This window comes from Malurus melanocephalus, unplaced genomic scaffold (genome assembly GCF_030028575.1).
Source record: "Malurus melanocephalus ecotype Western Australia unplaced genomic scaffold, MMel_1.1 scaffold_22, whole genome shotgun sequence".
Lineage (NCBI taxonomy): Eukaryota > Metazoa > Chordata > Aves > Passeriformes > Maluridae > Malurus > Malurus melanocephalus.
Window position 1 is genome coordinate 1,735,040 of NW_026623254.1, and position 20,850 is coordinate 1,755,889.

The 20,850-nt window shown below is 39.4% G+C and overlaps 1 protein-coding gene across 5 annotated transcripts in view; it reads left to right on the forward strand.

Annotated features, from left to right (window-relative positions):
* The window catches only part of MICAL3 (microtubule associated monooxygenase, calponin and LIM domain containing 3), a 107,252-nt gene that overhangs the window by 35,147 nt on the left and 51,255 nt on the right, over positions 1–20,850 (forward strand). For 4 of the 5 annotated variants that reach the window (XM_057390036.1, XM_057390037.1, XM_057390033.1 and 1 more), the window contains 3 exons: positions 353–539; positions 3,431–3,519; positions 4,630–4,717. In XM_057390036.1, coding sequence (XP_057246019.1) covers positions 353–539; positions 3,431–3,519; positions 4,630–4,717 — 364 coding nt within the window. Of the gene's footprint in view, positions 1–352; positions 540–3,430; positions 3,520–4,629; positions 5,466–20,850 lie in introns of those variants that run through there. The other variant, XM_057390035.1, reaches the window with a different exon arrangement.

Sequence of the window (20,850 nt, forward strand, 5' to 3'; positions counted from 1 at the left end):
TGCTATTTGAGGGTTTTCTGATGATTTAGCTTTACTTCATATGCCTCATTAAGYCCCTGATTTTAGGGTCATCATTAATAGTACTGGTGTGCACTCATCTACCCAGAACTTATTTTACTCCTGCTGTATGTAGGCATGGTATCCTAGGACCTGTTTTCCTGGGCAAAAAGGTTAGTTTTTGGTGTCCTGGTTGAAACGGTGAGTTGTGTCCAAGAACTGCAGCATCCATGTGTGAGAGAACAGCAGCAGCATCCAGGTGCTCCTGTATCCACGTAACTGAAGGGAAAACACGACCGTATGATCTTGATGAGGCTGGGCATACACAAACTCAGCCATGCCTGTTTCTGTCCAGGGCTCGCTCAAGAAGGAGTTCCCTCAGAACCTGGGAGGCAGYGATGTGTGTTACTTCTGCCGCAAGCGGGTCTATGTGATGGAGAGGCTCAGTGCCGAGGGCAAGTTCTTCCACCGCAGCTGCTTCAAGTGCGAGTACTGCGCCACCACCCTGCGCCTGTCATCCTACGCCTACGACATTGAGGATGGTAAGAGAAATGGTCTGCTGGGCACAAGTCTCTTCACTGTCCTGCAAGCTCTTTTTTTGCTTAAACATTACTTGGTGAGTTAGGGAAGAGAGTGATYTCCATTACCAAGACACCATCTTTCAAACTGTTGGAACTTTATGGGTTTCATGAGGCCAGGTCATGCTGACAGCAAAGCAGCTGAGCTTTTAGGAATTAATATAACATTGAGACAGCTCATAGAATGCAGGGAAACAAATATTTGGAAGTTTTAAAAAGCTTTACAGGCTGAGTTTGAGGGCTAGACCTTTTTACTTTCACTATTTGACAGTGTTTAAATAAAACTCCTGAGTGTTTAATACCACTTAAGAGAAAATAACAAGTTGGAGAGAAGTGCAGTCAGCACATTCTTCTGGAAGATACCACTGCTGTCCAACTCTGTACATTTATTTTAGATGTAATAAAATAGGAACATTATAATCAAGGGCTATGGTAATAGGTCATTACAAGCCAAGTTCTGTTTATACAGAAAAAAGAAGTAGAGGTTAGTCAGTGTTATTGTTACTGTAGTAGTTACTGAAGATTCAGTAATGAGTTGTTTTCTGTATCTGATGGACTAAGGAGGAAGGAATATCATTACTAAACTTTCTGATGCCTCAATTAACAWAATCTAGCATGCTAAGAATTAAGGGAAGTTTCAGATATACCCTACAAGTCTGAGAAACCAGACAGTATGGCAGCAGGTGAAACTTGATTTATTAACAAAGTCTGCATATTGAAAGTAATAATTTAAGATCATCCATCACTTGTCAAAAGCGATCTCCTGAGAGTAGCTATGTGTTGCAATCTGCTTGGGCACTGATTGACAAAAACATTACGTTTTCTGGAAGAAGTCTGTGAGAAATTATTTCAGGTGAATGTTGATTTACATCAGTGCGTATGCCTTTATTTTCTTCAACAGCTGCCTATCTTTAATGCWATCTCAGTAGGAAAATAAGTGCAAAATGGTGTAAAACTAGTGACAGGTAAGGTGCAAAGGATTCTATTTCAGACATGATGTAGAAAACAAAATGACCGGAAGAAAGTGTTGGTACCAGTAGTTTTCTTCATTGATTGAGGCAAAGATGAAGTAAAAATTTTAAATGGATGTCACAGGAAGACATTGCAAGATATTCAACTGGAGATTGAAATTGATAGGTATCTACTCTGTTCAACTAGACTAGGAACAATCTTTTTGTATATACTGGGTAGAAAAATGGCTGTGGCAACACCATCTAGGTTAAGGGGCAAAAAGAACTGAAGTTGTGTATTTGGSATTCATTATGTAATGACTTTAAGAAGTGGACTTGCTGGGTTATGAAGAGTTGAGGAAGCTTAGAATCATCAAACCAGACTCTCAGTAAGGAATAGAAACCCCTTTATTGCTTGTCTGGAAGGTCAGCAGACGGCATTCGAAGTTGAGGGGGCCAGTGGTAATTTTGAAATCAACATACAAAAGTAACGTTTTGTTAGAAATCAATGTTGGGAAAAAGGATTTTTTTGAGCACTGCTGTTATTTTGGACATCCACAAGTAACTCAATATCTGACTGTATGTTAAGCAGTAGCAGACTRAGCTCCTCTGTCAGCTGTATGTGCTGAAACAGTTTTTACCACCAGATTTTTAGTGAGTCCCTCTGCAAGCAAGCTTGTGTGTGCAGTTATGGCCAGATAGTTCTCACTAAAGCAAACACAAAGCTGGCATTATAGCAGGCTTATAGCATTGATTCTGAAATATTATATGCCTAACAGTTGTGTGTGCAGTATGAAGCAGATAGGGCTTAACTAAAATATGTGGTGTTCTATCTAATGTAATCATTATGAAARTGTAGCTTTTATTTCATTCTGAGTTTTTTTTCTGGGAGAAAACAAAGCTATACACACGTTGTTGTGTTCATCTCGCTGTTTGGGCTGATAAGCATTGTGTAGCCTTCTGCAGTCAATGTCTSGTTTTAGGCTTCAAAGTCTAAGAATTTTTMTGTTAAGAGCTTCTCAGTTGTTGATCATTTCAGACAAKCTCAAAARGCAGGTTTTTATAAGAGTATAATTAAGAAATGCTTACTGAAGTAAAGATTTCTAGAAAGATGTTTTTCAGTTTTCCATCATAAAGCATTGGGCAAATACCAGMGCAGAGAAACTCGAGAATATCTGTTGGGAATGCATTAGCAAAGCTCTAGGAATGGATAGCAGTGGGGAATGCTATGGGCTGCATATGCCAAGTGGGATACACTGACAAAGGTACAGTGGAAGATCATTATGGGGCATCAGTTTGCTCTTGTAGTAGTAGTATTTGTAATATGGTATTCCTAGTGCTGCATTGTCTTCCTGTCAGTGCTCAGATAGCAGTGGAAAACCTGTCTGGACTTCTGGGATGTTAGTAAACCAGTAGTGTCACAAAAGGTCTTATTTGTGAAAATGAATCATTGTCCTTTCCACAAGTAGCCACTGTGCATTTTGAGAGATGGTTCTTTGGGAGTTAACACTGTCCTCTCCCACTTTCCTCTGCTGGTTGTATTCATTCTTGCTTTTTCCAAAAGTGCTTCTGCCAGCTTTTCATGTGACGATTTCTTTGTTCTGCACACACTGCCGCATTGTTAGCATGTGATACCACACAAGCCTCACAGCTTTGCTTTGGTGTTTGATAGGATTTTAAACTAAATGGCTGTCAGGCACCCAATGGAAATGAGCCTAGTTACAAGGGAGAGAGAGCAGGGCTGGAGCTAAAACTTCAGCCAGTGTTTGCCTCTGCATAGAGTGAAGAAATTAAGAGGGAGGAACGGGAGTGGCAGCAGAAAATAAGTTGCAGTGAGATGGACGTTTATATTGTGCTAAATTCCTGTGTTTCTGTTGTTGACCATCATTTGTGTTTTGACTGCAGGTAAATTCTACTGTAAACCTCACTACTGTTACCGAGTGTCTGGTTATGCCCAGAGGAAAAGGCCAGCAGTGGGTCCTCTGTCAGCAAAGGTAACTCATTATTTTCATCTAACATGCTATATTAATAGATTTTGATTCTTAACATTGAGAAAGTATGTATGATGGTTTTGATTTTTTCAGAAAGTAGAAAAATGCGGAGTGCATTTAGTTGCTTTATRTATCATGAAAGCTTGTAGTTTGATCAAATTTTACTTAAAAGCAATTCCTCTACTTAGTACTACTCTTTTCATGATACTTACTATAAAATAATGCACTATGCCTTTCAAAACAGAGTTTTGATTTTTCTTGTCAGCTGAAATACTTTCTCAGTCCATGCTGAGACTAAATGAATAATGTTACCAGTCCTGGCTTTGCTTTRTTTCTCCATTGTTTTACTTAAGATGAAACAAATTGTTTGCATTTCCTTTGAAACATAAAATTGTACCCYACTTGCATAAGCTATGAAGATCACATGCCCTCATTTCTGAAGGTTTRCTGTATGTTAACAGGAACCTACATGAAAAGGCAGAGTAAATCTATTACTATATGTCATAATGGAAGCATTTGTGCTGTAAATACAGGATGAAGAGACACTGTGTAATACAGGAAAGTCCCTCAGCTTTTGTCATTATAATCCAAGGCACTTAATTTTTTTCAACCCCTATTTTAGTATTTTTGCAAACACTGAGCAAGCTACATGCTGTTTTCTTAAGTTCTGTTAAGCTTGCATGCTGCAAACTGCCCTTCTCTCTTAAATTGTATTTTTCCTTGTGCTAGTGGTGGTGCCTTTCTGCCTGATTCTCAGGTTTTATTAGTACAAGCTGAAGCTGTACTCCTTTTTGGAAAGACAGCRGATCCATCCCAAAATGTGCCATACTTCCTGCCAAAAATAAAGACTAAAAATGGTACTTGTTTTATTTCCCAGAGGAGCAGACTTCAGRGATCTTACTGCTTTGGCTTTCTTGGATATCCAGTTTGTTTTTCAGAGCTTTAATAAAGCCTTAAATTGAGAAGGAGGTATGCTTGTTTTTCAGACCTTGCTTTATGTGGTGGTTACAGGGTATCTCAGTTGCAAGCTGGATGYCTTCCTAGCTCAACATGTTCTGTACAAACAGCAATTTCAATTTTAACATGAATTTAACTTCCCCCGCATTGTTCCAGGACACCAAAGGAGCTCTGCAGGACGCCATGGCCAGTGATGGGAATGGACGGGCCAACAGCATCCCCACCTCAGCAGAGAGGGCCCCAGGTAGCTCTGCTTCCTTCTTTAGCAGGGTGGTGCAGTACTCGCTCGGCATCGTGGGCAGAGTTAGGGTGCTGAGCCAGCGTCTGCACAGCACAGTCTCCTCCATTGGGCACCAGGTAGCCCAGAACCCTTTGGACTCCTTTTTCATGTGTCAGCTGCTGGCATTTGGGGTTCCCTTTCTCTATGTCCAGTCAGAAGTTCTCGGGCAGATCCTAGGGGAATTCTGTGGGCAGCCTGCTGACCAGTAACCATTCATGTGATCCAACTTCAAGCTGTGTAACTCGTTTGGTTTTTGCGGTGCCATGTAAATTTTGTGTGTTACGTGGAAATCTCAATATATTATTTTGCACTGTGGCTTTGGGGCCTAGATGTTCTCAGTTSTTTCAAGGAAATTATTTGAAAGAATTCCAGGAAAACACAGATGCTCAGTTGAGGGTCTCCTCTGAGTGGGCCTGGATAAAGAGCCYTGTAATGTATACAGCTCAATGTTAGTGAAATTAAGTTTTTCTGAAGCACTGGAATAGCTCACAAACTGGATTTTTGTGTTTTCCTGAATTCTGGGTATGGTTTCTCATTCTCCCAAGCTTCTCTTTATTAATCTGGTACTTGAATGAGAAAGATCCCATTGTCTTTGGATTGTGTCTCCTTTGGAATTCTGGGTGTCTGACAGCTAATGGGATTGGATTCCTYGAACCCCTTGAATTTCGTGGTGCTGGCAGGTCATGGTGCTCTTCCCTCTTCCAGCATCTGTGCGGCTGTGGCTTTGGAAGTGGGGTGGTGAATGCGTGTCTTACTGTGATGTAGTTTTCCCTTTTAACTTGGAATGCKAATTCCTTCTAACACGAGAGAAGTGTCTGTGCTACAAATGCTCGTTTGCCCAGCCCCCAAGCGATCATTTAGTGATGGCAGAAAAAGGAAGAAATTTGATTTCTAGTACCTGTTCCAGAAGACTATGGATAAACTAAATTAGCTGCTTTTAGAAAGAGAATATACTTAAAGTAATATGTTGAGAAAATAATGTTTTCATAGTGCCAGCTGAGAAGACCTTAACAACACAGGAGCAAATGAAAATCATGGTGTTCTTTGACTTTATATTATTCTACAAGTATTCCTAAAATTGTAATTGAAGGCAATCTGACAGACATTTATTCTTAGTGTATGCAGTTGATTCTTAAARTGTAGTCACTTTCAAGATTTCCTCTTTTGTGTGTATGTAATTTCCATATGGCAAAAGTGAGAAAAGGGAAAAATGTATGTAAGGATAGTTGCAAACTGCTATGGACAGATGTGTTAACTACAGCATTTTTTGCATAACTGGATAGATTTAAGATTGCTTTCTCAGAAAGTGAACAAACTTTATTTTCTGTAGCTTGGAGCATATTCTTAAAGATTAATCGAAAAAAGAATTTAATGATGCACAGGGCAACTTATTTGAGAATAATTTGTTTTATGGAGTGAAGCTGTTGGTGATGAGAATTGGAGGAGGAGAGTTTAATTATATTTATCAAAATTAGTTTATCACAGCAACTGCTGGCAGAGAGTCTCCTTTCATTTAGTCCTTCCAACAATCCAAATTTGATGACTTTTACAAAGGAACATTCAGCAAGTAGCACCTAAATGATCACTAAGTAGAGCAAATAATAGGGCAAGAATTCATGATAAACTTTTATAAATCAGATAAAAGCTAGATGTGTTCTCTAGTGRTGGCACGGTCGTGTAGCAGCACTGTAGTACTTCCAGAGGATTAAGATGGAACAGACACCATTTTTTCTGACAGCAAAACTTGAAATCTAGGGCTCRTTCTGTTTGCTTTCTGCTCTTTTAAAGCAGCATATAACTCTAGCACAATGTTTAGAAATTTTGGACCTTGTGAAGCTTTGTCCCTTGCAGTGCCCAAAGTGCACTAGAACATGCTCAGCTTAGCTAGGTCATCTTTGAGGCAGTGTGTTGTGGTGCATTCTTGTGTGTGCATGGCAGAAGTACATTTAGTGGTAGAAGAGGTGAGCAGTACCTCTACTGTGCTAAACAAATACCATTAGTGGCTGARTTCTGTTTTCTTTGTGCTGTATGATTTAAGTATATCTTGGAACTACTGACTTAGCAATGGTTAAGAAGCAGGAGGAAGATAAATGCAATGTGTTTTATAGACAAACCACCATCAATAAAGGCAGGTCAGTAATCTGCTGGAGTAACAGTCATGTCCKATAGRTACCTTCAGCTCGTGTTCTTGCTGGGTACATGGATAAGGAAACATGTGATGTGTTTTACAGTTATTTATGATTAGAACAAACAAAACAAACCTATTTGAATTACCAAGCTTACCTATACAGTGGAAAAGCAGGATATTATTCCTGAATAATCAAAAGGAGTCTGTAAGATTACATCTCAGTGTGAGTCCTGAATTTGAACTATTTGTGTTTATGCTTTCTTGCAAGCTTTCACTGTAGACTAGAGAAATTCCTCGAGCAAAAACCTGTCTGAGATGGAGACAGAGGCAGAGCTCTGTTTCCAAGCCTCCCCTTCACCCATTTGGTGATTCACCTAGTACAGGTCATACATCTGGAAGAGTTTTACCTCCTTTAAGGCAAGTGCCACCAAATGGAATTTTGGCAATAGCAATTTCAGACCCTGAGGTCTGAGCCAATCCTCGGTAGTGAGGTAGATCTTGGTGTTAAGGGTAAGTTGCCTCTAAAAGGATTAAGTAAAAGCAGAGAAACTTGTAACACACTCAGGTTTGATATTTGATGGAGRTATAAAAGTATCTTAGACGGCCAAGGGGAGRTATACAGGAGTAACATCCATTATGRAACACACAAGATRAAAAAGCCAGCCATTTAAAAGTTTTATACTGAGAGTTAAATTCAGCCCTGAGTTATCAAAAGTGCTTGTTTCGGGGAGCTTTATGGTGACTCATGAAAGTCTGCTTTTTAGTTATGCAATCCCAAATGGATGTAAATTGCATGGGTTTTCTCCCTACATTCACTGCCTCCTTTGCTATATCACCAAATCTTTTTTAGCCAGCTTAATGCTTAAAATATATTCAACCATAAAATAGCCATCAGCAGGTTTAGTCAGATGAGGTGAGATTRGTCACAAGAAGCCCTTTCTTGTGCGGTGTCACTAACCTGGTTGGCATGTATTAACTTGGCTAAAGATGTCAGTCCCTCACTGGTTGGCCACAGTCCTGGGTGGCATTTAGTGTGTTTTGTGTGTCCTTGCACTGGAGCAKTGATAGTTGCAGGGCACAGTCTGTCACCAGCCAATTGACGTTTGTTCAGCAGTCAGCCAGAATCACCCTTTTTGTGACGGCTTTGCAGAGAGCCTGCGTGGCTTCTGCCCTGGTGGATGCAGGGCAAGTTCCCAGGGAGGTTATGGCCAAACTGGCTCCTGGAGCCCTTCARTGTGGGAAGTGGCAACAAGCTTTTGAGCAATGGCTGCCATTCTCTCTGGGAAAGGGAAGTTGGGGACAGCTCTTACTGTGCTTTTGGTCCTGCTGAACTGTGGCATGCTTGTTGTGTATCCTGTAACTTTCTCTCTACCTTGTCTGCCTGTTTTTCTCTATCTTCTGCATTTGCCTTTGTGCCAAAATGCTGCTATTGCTAAGAAAAAAAAATGAACAAAAAACTTTTGCTTTTCAACTGTCTCTCCCTTTGATAATCTGTAACTGCTGTGTCTTGATTTTTTTTTTTTAATATTATTTACGGTACTTTATATTGTTTTGATGTGCTTTTAATGCAAATGCTGTTCTTCTGTTTGTTCTAAAGGTCTGTAAGAATACGTTTCTGAATTTTCAGCTCTTTTCTTGRCAGATGGACTTGGAACAGTCTTTACCCCTATCAGCTTTATGATACGATCCTTGGGGTGATGTTAGCCAGCCATGTTTTGTTGTAAGATGTTTCCCACTTCAGGCTCATGTTTTCAGCATTTCTGTCCCTATCAGCAATAGGAAATTCATAAAGGAAAGACTGCCTAGGGAARCTCATACTTGTACAGCAATAAAAGGCAAGTCATGAGATCTTTTGCTGTAGTTACTTGACCTGTGAAAGATTAAGAAATCAAATATAAGCAAGAGTATGAAAAACTGAAAAATGCAATACAAAGTAGAGGTACTAGGACTTTTGGTTTAATATTATGTAAATACATATATATGATAYAGGTATGCAATCTGAAAAGTTAAAATCCTTCTATGGATGTGCCTTAAGTGTTTTCAGGGAGAAGTATTCAGAGCAAAGCCCTTCACAGTAGACCCTTAAACAAGTATTGTTTTATATAGCAAGCAATATACATGAGGAAGTTCTTTTGCTAACTTGGAGAGCTAGGAAAGTGTAGCTTTTCCTCTAAATGGCATGTCCTTTAAAGTAAATTACCTGAGCCACTTTTGCAAAAGGATCTTAATTATCTGCACAAGGAATATTTTTGAATGCATCCAGCATTATTTGCACACAATTCAACTTTTGTGTCTGAAAAAATGCAGATATATATTTTTGTTTAGGAATAARCCTCTTGTTCATAAACATTGCCTCTATTGTTCAGAAGCATTGCCTCTTCACTGTTCTGCATACATTGAACATGCCTTACTTGTGAAAATGATTTAACTCCAAGCAATACTGTTTGCTGTGCAAACATTTGCATAAAATCCTTACTTGGTCACTTGTTTTCATTATAATTCACCATTGAGTTTTGTTTTTGTTTTAATTTGGTCTACTTTAAATGTTCAGTTACAGAAGATAACAGCAAACAAATTTTGTGACATGACATTCTGTTTGAGGTGCCTTCRTTTTAAACCACTGAACATTTACTAACATATCCCATTCTTTTTCCTGCCAAAAATAAAACAGAAAAAGGAAAACATTTATATTTTAGGATGTACCACAAAATTGCGATGAAAGCTRTTTCCATTACTAGTGTGCCTTGAATGTTGTCTGCTCTGTTTGGAGGAGCTGTGGTAGTGTGTTTAGCAGGACATGGCCCATGATACTGAACCCTTTCATGGGGTATYATACAACTGCAGAGAGATCTGATGGAAGATTGGTTTCTCTCTGGAAATTTTACAATTCAAACTTAAGAACTGACTCTGTATTTTTGGAAGCTGAAGAGAGAGTACAGGGTGCCTGATTAGAACTAGGRTTCAATGCCCAGTGAATCATCCCTCAATAACAAGACAGGAATCTGTTAGGATAAGTGCTTGCCTGTTCCCAGTCCATCATGTTCCTTTTCAGTGTTCTTATCAGGATTTGGGTRGCTTTGGCATAAAGGAAAGGAGAATGCTAAAGGATCAGCAATTTGAAGCCCAGAAAATTTAGAAAGGAAAAGGCATTATGGAAAGGTTATTTGTTCTTAAGAGTAGGAGATGGAGCTGACCTGATGGAGTTTCACTGAAAAATCCTGAAAAACATTTTGAGAACTGAGAAGGATATATACGAAATAAGAAATGTGCTGAGTTTGTGCACATGGCTGGATCCTGCTAAGAACACTTTTTCTTGGGGGTAACTGGACTCCCAACTCCACCTCTATCTCTAGCTTTCAGACCTGTAGACTTGTGCCACTGGAATATTTGTTGTTTGTATGTGTATATTCTGAAGGGTGATATGAATTTTTCTGGGCACTTCTAGAGCTTCATTGAATATTTTTGTGTTTTAGAAAATAGTGTTAAGTTTGTGTGAAGGAGTTGTATTTCTTTTTTTTAATTGCAGAATTAAARTATCTGCTTTTTTGAAAAGTGGAATGTGAGTAATACTATTTTGAAATTGTTTCCCTCAGAGAAAAGGAGGGACTGTGCATAAAATAAGTTCAGTGACAGATAATGTTCAAGTTAGRAGATTTAGTGCTCAGAAAGGCTTCATGTCTCCACTGTATAGTCCCTTTGAAGACTTTGATTTATGCAGTTGTTTTTAACCTGTTTTTGTTTTGGGTGTGTGTGTCTCTGAATTATGTAACACGTGGTTTCCCTGTTGCTGTGAAATGGAGATTTTTTTTTTTGTTCAATTATGTGAAATGTTCAAGGGAATAAATTCCAAACAAACTTCAGGTTTCTGAGTTTTTCTTTGTCCTCCCCCTTGTCCCTCCACTGGTTCCTGGTGAGGGATGCTGCAGGGGATACAGAATTAGAGAAGAGTGGAATGAATAGGTCTAGCAAGCTCAAATACAACAGGCATTTGGGGAGCTCCATGGCTTATGCCATCTCTCACTACAGAGTACTACTTTTCAGGCTCTTCCTGTATTGTGATTTTTTTTTTTTTAATTTTGCTGTTTTGTTGTGGTTTGCTCAAAGTGTGGGGCACACATTGCACAGACAACATAATTTTGCAGTAGGAAACCTGCTGAGCACCTCCTTGCTAGATATTTGACTGCTTTGGCAAAGCTGACTTTGGGTAGATGTGTTCTCAGAATTGTGGTTTCACAGTTTTTGGTGTCTTTGGGAGGTGTTTTTTTGTGCCTTGCTGCGGACCAGAGGACTTTGTCACACTCTGTAAGCAAGGATGTCACACCCACAGGGGAACAGGGACACGTGGTGTGAGAGGTAAGAGCTTGACAGGCTTTGGCTCCTCCTCTTGGTGCAGGTCTGCTGCGGTGGTGGGATGTTTTGGTGTGATGAAAAGACAGAAAATAAGTAGATACTAAGCTTTGTAGCCAAACCTTGCATCTCATATTCTAACTGGACTGTTGTCTTCTCTGAGAGCTGCACATGAGATGGTGACGTGCCTTCCTCAAGGAGCCTATTCTGTGATGTTCTCACCCTGATAAACAGACCCAGATCATAGTTCTGATCTGCATTTTCCTGTTCTCAAAAATGTGTTGGATTAGTCTATATTAGGGACTTGTTCTGTTTTTTTTTTTCCTCATATGCTTCTCATTCTTCCTASTGCAACACCAGCAGCTAAAAGCTTGTAATAGAATATGACTTTTGAAAGCTTAATTGCGAGCAATAGTTGGCCAGAGTAATTATATTTAAATGGTAGGTCACARAACTACAACTACAAACCAGTTCTATGTAAAATGTCCCTCTTTGGAGGAAGGTAATTGCTTTATGCCTTTGAAATTGCCTTTAAGTTTTTATCACTGTGTTAAGCAGTCCCAGTTTTGAGGTTAAGGCCTTCAGTTCTGAGAATGAGCCATCAGCATTCAGTGTAAAACTTCATATGCTGGTACATAAACTAGAAATGTCATTTTGATGTACCACTCCAACAGCCTCCACTGTTCTGTATCAGGAAAGCTGTTAACTCTGCAGCTACATATATGCTCTCCAGAAATCAAATGTTTGCTTCATGAATTAAGAAGAAAAAAAGAAAAGGGTGGAGAGAGGTGTGTTTCCAGAGATCATCCCCGTCAGGGCAGAAATCAGACTTCCTTGCTATACTGCTATAGGAAGCTACATTTTCAGCTAAAACTTGGAGTAACCAAGCATATGAATGGTGAGTCCTCACCTCATTCTCTTTGAAGTCTACACAGGCACCTCACACTTTCTGTCTCTGTGCCTGTGGTTCTTTGGTGATGTCTGTAGCAGTGATAAACAAATGTAAGAAGATACTTCTAAAATAATGAGTGAATGTCTGTYCACTTCTACACAAATTAAAACAAGGGAGTTAGAGTTTTACCACCTGCTTATGATCAGCAGCATGATGTTAAAGTATGTAGTTGGTCATGTATCTTAAAATGCAAGGAGAAGTGCGGGGACAAAACCTAATTTAAAAACCAAACAAACAAAAATGCCCAGCAGCCAAACGAAGAAGAACAAAACAAAAAGCCACAAAACCAAAAGAAATAGAAATAATCTCAAGGGAAGGAAKAGATGATCCAAAGTCAACATCAAAGCTGTTCTCCTGCTTCTTTGAAGTGTATTTATGGAGGAAGGTGAATTAGTGGTTGCTGAGCTGATCCTGCCATGTAGAGTTTAGCTTGGGCTTTCCAGACAAAACTGGACAGATGCTCTTTAAGGATGAGATGGCACTTCTGTGCTCTGTTTAGTTGCTTACATCTTCTCTCAAAAATGTATGTTTAGTCTGACATTTCTCATGTTTGCTGTCATCCCAGAAGGCTGTGTTTGCTTTTTTAGGAGAATTTCATAATCCTCCTTTTTGGTGCTATAGACGTTTATCTGATAGCTTGAGGGTAGAAGTGTTTAAAAATAGGAACTTTTTACCCAAGAGATTTTTAGACTGCTTCAGACTTGGGTAACATCAGAAAACTGATGTACAAATTATTTTTCATCAGTAAAAAGTCTTTTGGAAGCTTTCTTTCTGGAACTGTGACAGATTTTTAATGTAACTAGCAACATATATAATTACAAGAATTTTCCTTGTTTTAGAAAAATTTTTCACTACGTTGTGAAGCTCTGGGTTGCTTGGAATATTCAGTTGCTTCACAAGGTACACAAGAGTATGTGAGATAAATGTAGATAATAGAAAAGTATGCAACAGAATGAGGGAGCAGATGTTGAAATGTCTTGGCACATGTGGATCTTTTACTTAGGGCAAGTATTCCCCAGTGAATTTTCCTGTAACTGCCAGCCTAAGATTTCAGCCTGTTTCATTTGCAGCACTTATTAATCTTGACATAAATTATAGAAATTAGGTAAAGACATGCTTAATATCTAAACATGTTTTGAGATCAAATAATTATGGAAATCTGTAACACATTGCCACAGAAGAGATAATGCTTATTACCTCAGTAGCTGAAAGAAGATAGCTATTCACAAGTGGTGTTTTGAATCTGATTGCAAATCAAACAGGAGCCTGAAAACATTGCATTCCCATATTTRTTATGCGTGATAAAATTTCAGGTTTCTTTAGGTCATTCTTTAATGATCAAAATATCGTCCATTATCCCAGTGGAACTAGAAGTAACAGTTTCTATGAGAAATAAACAAAATTTGTACTATAAGATTCATAGAATCAATTATAGAAGAGTTTGAGTTGGAAGGGACCTCAAAACCCGTTCAGTTTCAACCCCTTGCCCTTGACAGGGACACTTTCCACTAGACCARATGGCTCAAAGTCCTGTCYRGCCTGASTTTGAACACCTTCAGGGAGAGGGYATGCACATCTTTGGGCAACYTGTTCCAGTGCTGCTTCACCCTCACAGTAAAGAATTTTTTCCTGATATCCAATCTAAACCTACCCTATATCAGCTTAAAGCCATTCTCCAYTGCCTTATCACTCCATGCCCTTGTAGAAAGTTCYTCTTCARCTCTCTTGCAGCCCCCTTTAGGTACMGACAGCCTGYTCTGAGGTCTCTCCAAAGATTTCTCTTCTCCAGATTGAACCATCCCAGCTCTCTTAGCCTTTCCTCATAGCAGAGATATTTCACCCCTCTGATCATCTTTGTGGCATCCTCTGGGCTTGCTCCAACAGCCCCGTGTCTTTCTTTCCCTGGGGACCCCAGAGCTGGATTGAGCACTGCAGGGGTCTCACCAGAGCRGAGCAGAGGGGCAGAATCCCCTCCCTGGCCTTGCTGCCCTCGGTGCTTTGGATGCAGCCCAGGGCATTTTTAGCATTCTGGGCTGTGAGTGCACATGGCTGGGCCACGTTGAGCTTCTTGTCCACCAAGGCCCCAAGTCGTTCTCCTGCATTGGGCAGTTCTTCATCCTCCTGGTCCCTGCCTTTGCCTTCTGTGATTTGAGCCATGTGTCTGGAGCATTTGCCAGTGAAGATTCCACTGCTTTTAGCTGGAAATACCCTTGGTGTTACTTGCACAGTGGGARTCACCTGTCTGATCCCTCACAGTGAAATGAGCATTGCAGAGGGACGCTACGTAAAAGTGGCAAGATGTAGAACACTACAATGAATAAACTGTACAAAGTGTTATGTAGTAGAAAAGGTAGCAGAAGGYCTCTTTGTTACAACATTAAAGGGGTTACGGTTTGGATTATAACTGGACAATCATTCTTAATTATTCGTTTCTAGGTTACTTAAAAATAAAGAGAATACTTCACTCAARAGGTGGATAACTTCATTAACCAAGGTCATGATGATTTTAAGATCTAGTGTGTCCTTTTCTTTCATTTCTCCCTGCCAGTCCCTACCTCATCCCACGTGGTTCTTTGAGGTTCCATACCTTGAATAGCTTCCAGAACAARATTTATGCCTGCAAAGTAATGGGTTTTTATCCCCTTCAGCCTTCCCACACTCAGATTCTTTTAGAGAAAGGAAGCGAGGCCGGGCAACGTATGATAGATCAAAACAGCAGAGAGAGCTCTGACATTCTACATGATACCAACAACATGGAGAATGATCAGTAATAGGTGTTTTACTTCGCAATGCTCCTGAGTGGTTAACAGATTTAAAATCCCTACAAAACTTATATTTCTAGTACTGGAAACCTGTTTAGGCTGCAGTAAATGTGAATTCTGTATAAACATAAAGATTTTTCTGCCAGAAGAGATGTAATAAGGAATACTGAGCTTACCAGTGTTCCCTGGGSCTTGGATTAGGTGACCTAATACCTCCTTTCCCCTGATTCTGTTCTCCACCCACCAGTGACAACACTGGCCACTTTCCAGGAGTCAAAAATAGCTGTGTTCCTGGGTTATTCTCTACCGCTGCTGTAAGGAGAACAACTTTTCTGTATTGTTAAACCATATACTGAACTCTTAACCTTCATCCTATAATGCTGCTGCTTCATGCATCTGCCTATGGGAAACATAACTTRCACTGTACATAGATAAATTTCTATTTGTTTTCAAGACATAAATATAAATTACACATGACCTTGATCTTAAACTGGTTAATTATATTYATGTCTGGTTGCTTCCATTAAAGCCAGAGAAAGGTCAGATCAATGCAATTGCCAGCTGTTTCTAAGCTCTGCCCARCTGATGCAGTGAGCAACTGTTTTGTCAGTGTCTGTTTTGGGAATTCCAGAAGTCTGTTTTAACCAAAATAATGGGCTCAGTTGGGGAAAACATTCTAACACCCATAAGACAAATGTGTGAGTTTTCAACTTCATTCAGTAGTTAGTCCTATTAATTTTCACAATTATAAAGAGAACAAGCTTCCACATTTACTGATAGTATCTGAGAATGGAGACCTTAATTCTAGCTGGAGGTTGTGGAATGTGTGGAGGAGGACTAATGCCTTCATATGTTTGTTTCTGGGGTGTCTGTTTCAGAATCCCTTGAGTATTTTACCTGTCAGCTGTTCCTATACACATTATTATGGTTTAAGGGGGGACTTTCTGCTCTTCATTGCTTAGGAAACCAGTAGATATTGACATCTCACTGATTTTTATTTCATGGGCTGTTGARTTAAGATGCTGTAAAACTTCTTGGTCAGCACAAGAATTCGTTCTTTGATAACTCTGGGTACTTCTTCTCGGAACTTCTGCATCAGAGAATAGCTTGAYAAAATTCCTTTCTGTTGGTTGCTCATCAGTTTAAGGACAGTCTCACTGATGAAGTCCAGCACACGCCAGTTTGCATTTACAATTCCCATATCAGGCTCCAAGAGCTTTGACGTGGTAGAGCACATCTTCTAGAAGGCTTAGCTACTATCTACTGTTAGAATTGGTACATCTGTATTACAGAAGAATTTCAGTCGGGCTGTTTTCATTTTTGAGCACATTTTGTATCCTGTGCATGGATACTCTGTATTTTGATTATGAATACACTTTGTTTTTCTTAAAATACTGTCCTCTTTCAATTTTGGTCTATTATATTTGACAGAATATGCTATGGATCAAATAAGAAACATTAGAAAATTCAAGATTTAATGGCATCTTAGTACAACTGAGTAATTCAGGCTTCCTGAGGGTTTGGGAATATTATAGAATAATAAGAGAGAAGTTGAAGCATTAYATCAAAATAACATTGACATTTGATGACTATTTGWSATGGTTCAACCCCGGCTRGCAGCTAAGTACCACACAGCTGCTCATGCCAGCCCTGGTGGGGAGCAGAATTACAAATTAAAGCTTGTGGGTTGAGATAAGAACAGTTTGATAATTRAAACAAAGTAAAATATTATAATAACAACMACAATAATAAAAATTATAATGAAAATGAAAGGAATAGCCCTGAAGAACAACTGAAGCACAATGCAATTTGCTCACCAGCCACTGACTGATTCCCAGCTAATCCCTGAGCAACTATCAGTCTCTCCTGGCCACCTCCCCCAGTTTATGTTCTGGTCATGACATTCTGCATATGGATTATCCCTTTGGGTTCAGCTGCCCTGGCCATGCTCCCTCCCAGCCTCTTGTGCACCTGCTCACTGGCACAGCGTGAGATGCTGAAAAGTCCTTGACTCAGGGTAAGCACTGCTTAGCAACAGCCAAACATCAGTGTGTCACCAATGTTATATCACACCAAACTCAAAGCACWGCATGGTACCAGCTACTAGGAAGAAAATTAACTCTATCCCARCCCAAACCAGGATACTATTAAGTATTTATGTTCAAATAAATATGTTCCTGTGTCTGAGGTGGTATTGTATTGCTCTTGCCCTTCTGTCTTTGAGGATGTGCTTATCCAAATTCTGAGTAGCCAACCAGGAAATGTGCAGTTCTGCAGCTTGTGATGAGAGGCTGTGTGAACAAGCACTGGATAGAATTCACCAGATCTGATGGGCTCTTTCCAGAGGTTTGGAGTTTCCTGGAGAAATTGATTAAAAGAGAAGATAAATGTGAAAGGACAAATGAATCTGGGTTTAAAACTTTTAACTTCTTACTAGCCCTTTAAAAATCCATTCTGTTTAACGCCATTCTGCAGTCAGTTTAGAGCTGCCATATATATGGTTTAAGCATTTTTTTGCTGTGCAATACGAAACTTGTTAACAGTGGCTAGATAATAGTTTTTGAGAGGATTAAGGAAAGGATTTCAGAAGAAATCAGTTGCCCTTATTTAAATGGAATGTCTTAATTAAGTCTTAATGTCTTAATTATTAAAATGTCTTAATGGAATGACTTACTGTTTGAATGTGTACAGTATCTAACAATGAGCCTTGATACCAAGAGTTCCTTTTTTATTGTGTACACGGTGCTGGGCACTTCCTTACATCAGAGTGTTTTTTCTTGACTTAAAATGAAGTTGAGAGTGAAGTGCCTGGTGTTGTGCATTCTGGATCCTGTTTTTGGCACTCAGACTGTTGTGAGATTGCCTTGCTGGTATTTAATCTCTGTGTCTGGACTTGTGCAATTGCCTCTCTAGTGCTTACCTACTTCCAAAATAGGTTTGTTATAGTATGCTAGTACTTGTAAAGCATTTTGAGGCCCTTGGATGAGAAGTGGAGTTGGAATACAAACAGGCARTTAATGGAACTGGAGTGGGTGAGGGTGAAACTTCTAGGAAAAATTCTGAAACTCAGTGTGACATGAATACAGATGAAAAATGAGAAGCCTAAAAATACTCTTGCATCTCGTTTGCTGCCTTCTCTATACCTCAGTGATAATGTTTGCTGAACTGCAAGCACACTTCAGAACCTTACCCCAAAAGGTATTTCTTAGAAATTAATGACAAGGGAATATGAGGACTTCCAGCATTTTGAACTCAGCTCACTGCATCACTTTTAAACTCCCTTGGAAAAGTTCCCATCTTCCTTTTCAGCACTTGGTCATAGGCAATCTGCTGCTGTTTCTGTAGGGGTTGTTTTATCTGACACAGTTGTGTTCTCAAACAATTGTGTGGAGGTAGAAGTAATTGAAGTGTTAGGAAAAGACAAGTGAAAACAAATAGGTACACTGTTTCAMATTACCACAAACCCACAAGCTTTGGGAAATCCATAATGAAGATTTTCCTGGGAGTGTATTAATTSCTTCCCCCCTTTTTCATGTATTTCAAAGTAGACTCCTTTGTGTGAATTTCCATAACTCCCCAAGGCCACAGCTAAGTCTGTGCAAAACACTGGACAAGAGATGACATGTAATTTAGGCAGATATTAAGATTGCAAGCTAAGAAAAACAAGTCTAGAGGTACTGCACGATTAATGAAAAATAGCTTCTAGTAAAATAGGCAGGTGTTTTCCTTTTGGGAAGAATGAATTGTTCTCAGATTCCCAAATCTCTCATACATCTTCAGCATGGAAGTGTCAGGGAGTAACCTTGACAGGATTTCATCGAGCCCATGGGAATAATGCGTAGATTTTACAGAACAGTGTGGTAGTGTAGGTGAATTAAGATGGGATCCTCTCTCAAGAGGAGCTTCTCAAGCCTTCCAGGAATTGCCAAAGTTGCTGTAATAGARCATAGACATGCAGGCAAGGAGCAGTTCTGTTAGGAATGTTATCTCTGATCATACACTTATCATTTCAGGAGGTAACCTCTGTCAAGGCCGAGATAAATAAAGGACTCTGGCAGCTTTCATCATCCACCAGCAAAGCAGCCTGTCCTGTTGAGAAAAACAGTTCCCTTCAGATGATCTATGGCCTACTAACTCTTCTGAAGTAAAGAGTCAGATTTTAAAATGTGTCCTATTTTGGATGTTGTTTGTGGGTTTTTAGCTGATCAGTTGATTGTACGAGAAGCTACGCTTGGCTTTGAGGTTCCCTCTCTGGGTGGTAACACAGCTTTTTTTTTTTCCTGGCAAATGCAGTTATGTCAACCCTTTGTCTCTCACTTGTTGAGTGATTGCTGACTTTGGTCTCTGTGGGCCCAGATGCACTGACCAAGTAGAAGGTCAGGTACTGGCTGAGTGCACTCTGCAGTGATTTCCTGCCAGCAAGCTGCAAAACAATCTGGGAGATACAGTGTATTGATTGGAGAGGCAGCTTTCCCCTCCAGAGGAACTTAAAGTCTACAAGAATGGCATTGGAATAGACTTTGCCCATGCATTTAGCACCATGTATGTGGGAGAAATGTGAGTAGGCAAGCTTCAGAATCCCTCAGTCTTATTTATATTTTTATTGCAGTACTTTTATGGTGTTTTTTTATATTGTAGCATCAAATTAGTTGGTGTAAACTTTATAGCATAATATGGGGAAATTGTCCATCATCTGAACATTTCAATGATACCTGTATCTCACACTTACTTTCATCCCATGCATAAGTTTGTGAAGTGTAGTGCTTTTCCTTCTAATAGTTGATGGCTTCAAGGTACAGAAGGTTGGCTATCAGTAGCATTTCTCTTGTTTATATTTAGTAATTGGTTGCACAGTAGCTTTGCAGCCAACCATTGGCTAAATGCATGGTGTCTTTTAGAAACAAAACTAAATGGTCCATGTAATGCAAATTCCTAGAAATCCGATGCTTAATCATTGGAATTTCTGTACCATATTCTCTGATGGCAGAGCTGTTTGCTTGGCAGAGGGGAGGGTTTTGACCATTTTTGCATCTCAAGTGTGTGGATATATAAATTAATTAGGGAAGATATTGGGAATGCCTTCCTACTTGGAGATTTTGGAGCACAGTGTGCTTGTCAAGCTCACAGGGCATCTTGTCTTGACCACATCTTTTTGCATCCAAGTTGAGCTTGATTTTCCATCTTTTAAGATTTTTAAACCAGTTGCATTGAGTCACTCCTGCTCATTTTGTGCTGTTATGGGATTTGTTTGATTCTGCATGTACCAGTTATACTGGGGCTTTGTGATGAGAAGGGCAGCTATAATTTGTRTTTTGAAAAACTCCCTTGAAAGATCATATATGTTCACCAAATGTATATAAACAAATATCAGCTACATTTTCAGTCCTTCTCTACCTTGCAGTGATTGCTGCCAGTCTTTCTTCCTACGCTAGATATTGGAGCATTGAAATAACCTTTTTTTTTGTAAGAACTCTATTCCATTTAATTATATTGCAGCTTTGTTTGTTTGTTTGTTTGTTTGGGGTTGTTCTATTTTTTACTTTGAAAAGGCTGACAAAAAGCCCCTAAGATTGTTAGAAAACAGAAGGAGTGAAATAATGTCAGATGGGTAAAAGTTCTTGTTTGGTTTTCAGAGTTCTTTTTCTTCTTGTGAGCTTTGCAGCTAACTCAGGGCTTGCATCAAAAGAGAGTAAGTTAAGAACAGCTTGTGGAGAGACATTGCTGTTAAAATAGCTGAGCTTCACTGATGGCTCTATGTGTATAAAGAGTTCTGAGTACAAAACCTTGTTTTATTTTATCATTATTTTAATATATTCCTAGTTTGTTTTCTCTGACCTTGGTGTTATTGTGTTACCCAGAGTCCTGTGTTTTTTTCCTCTCAGCCAAAGTGGCAGAGCAGAATTCGAGG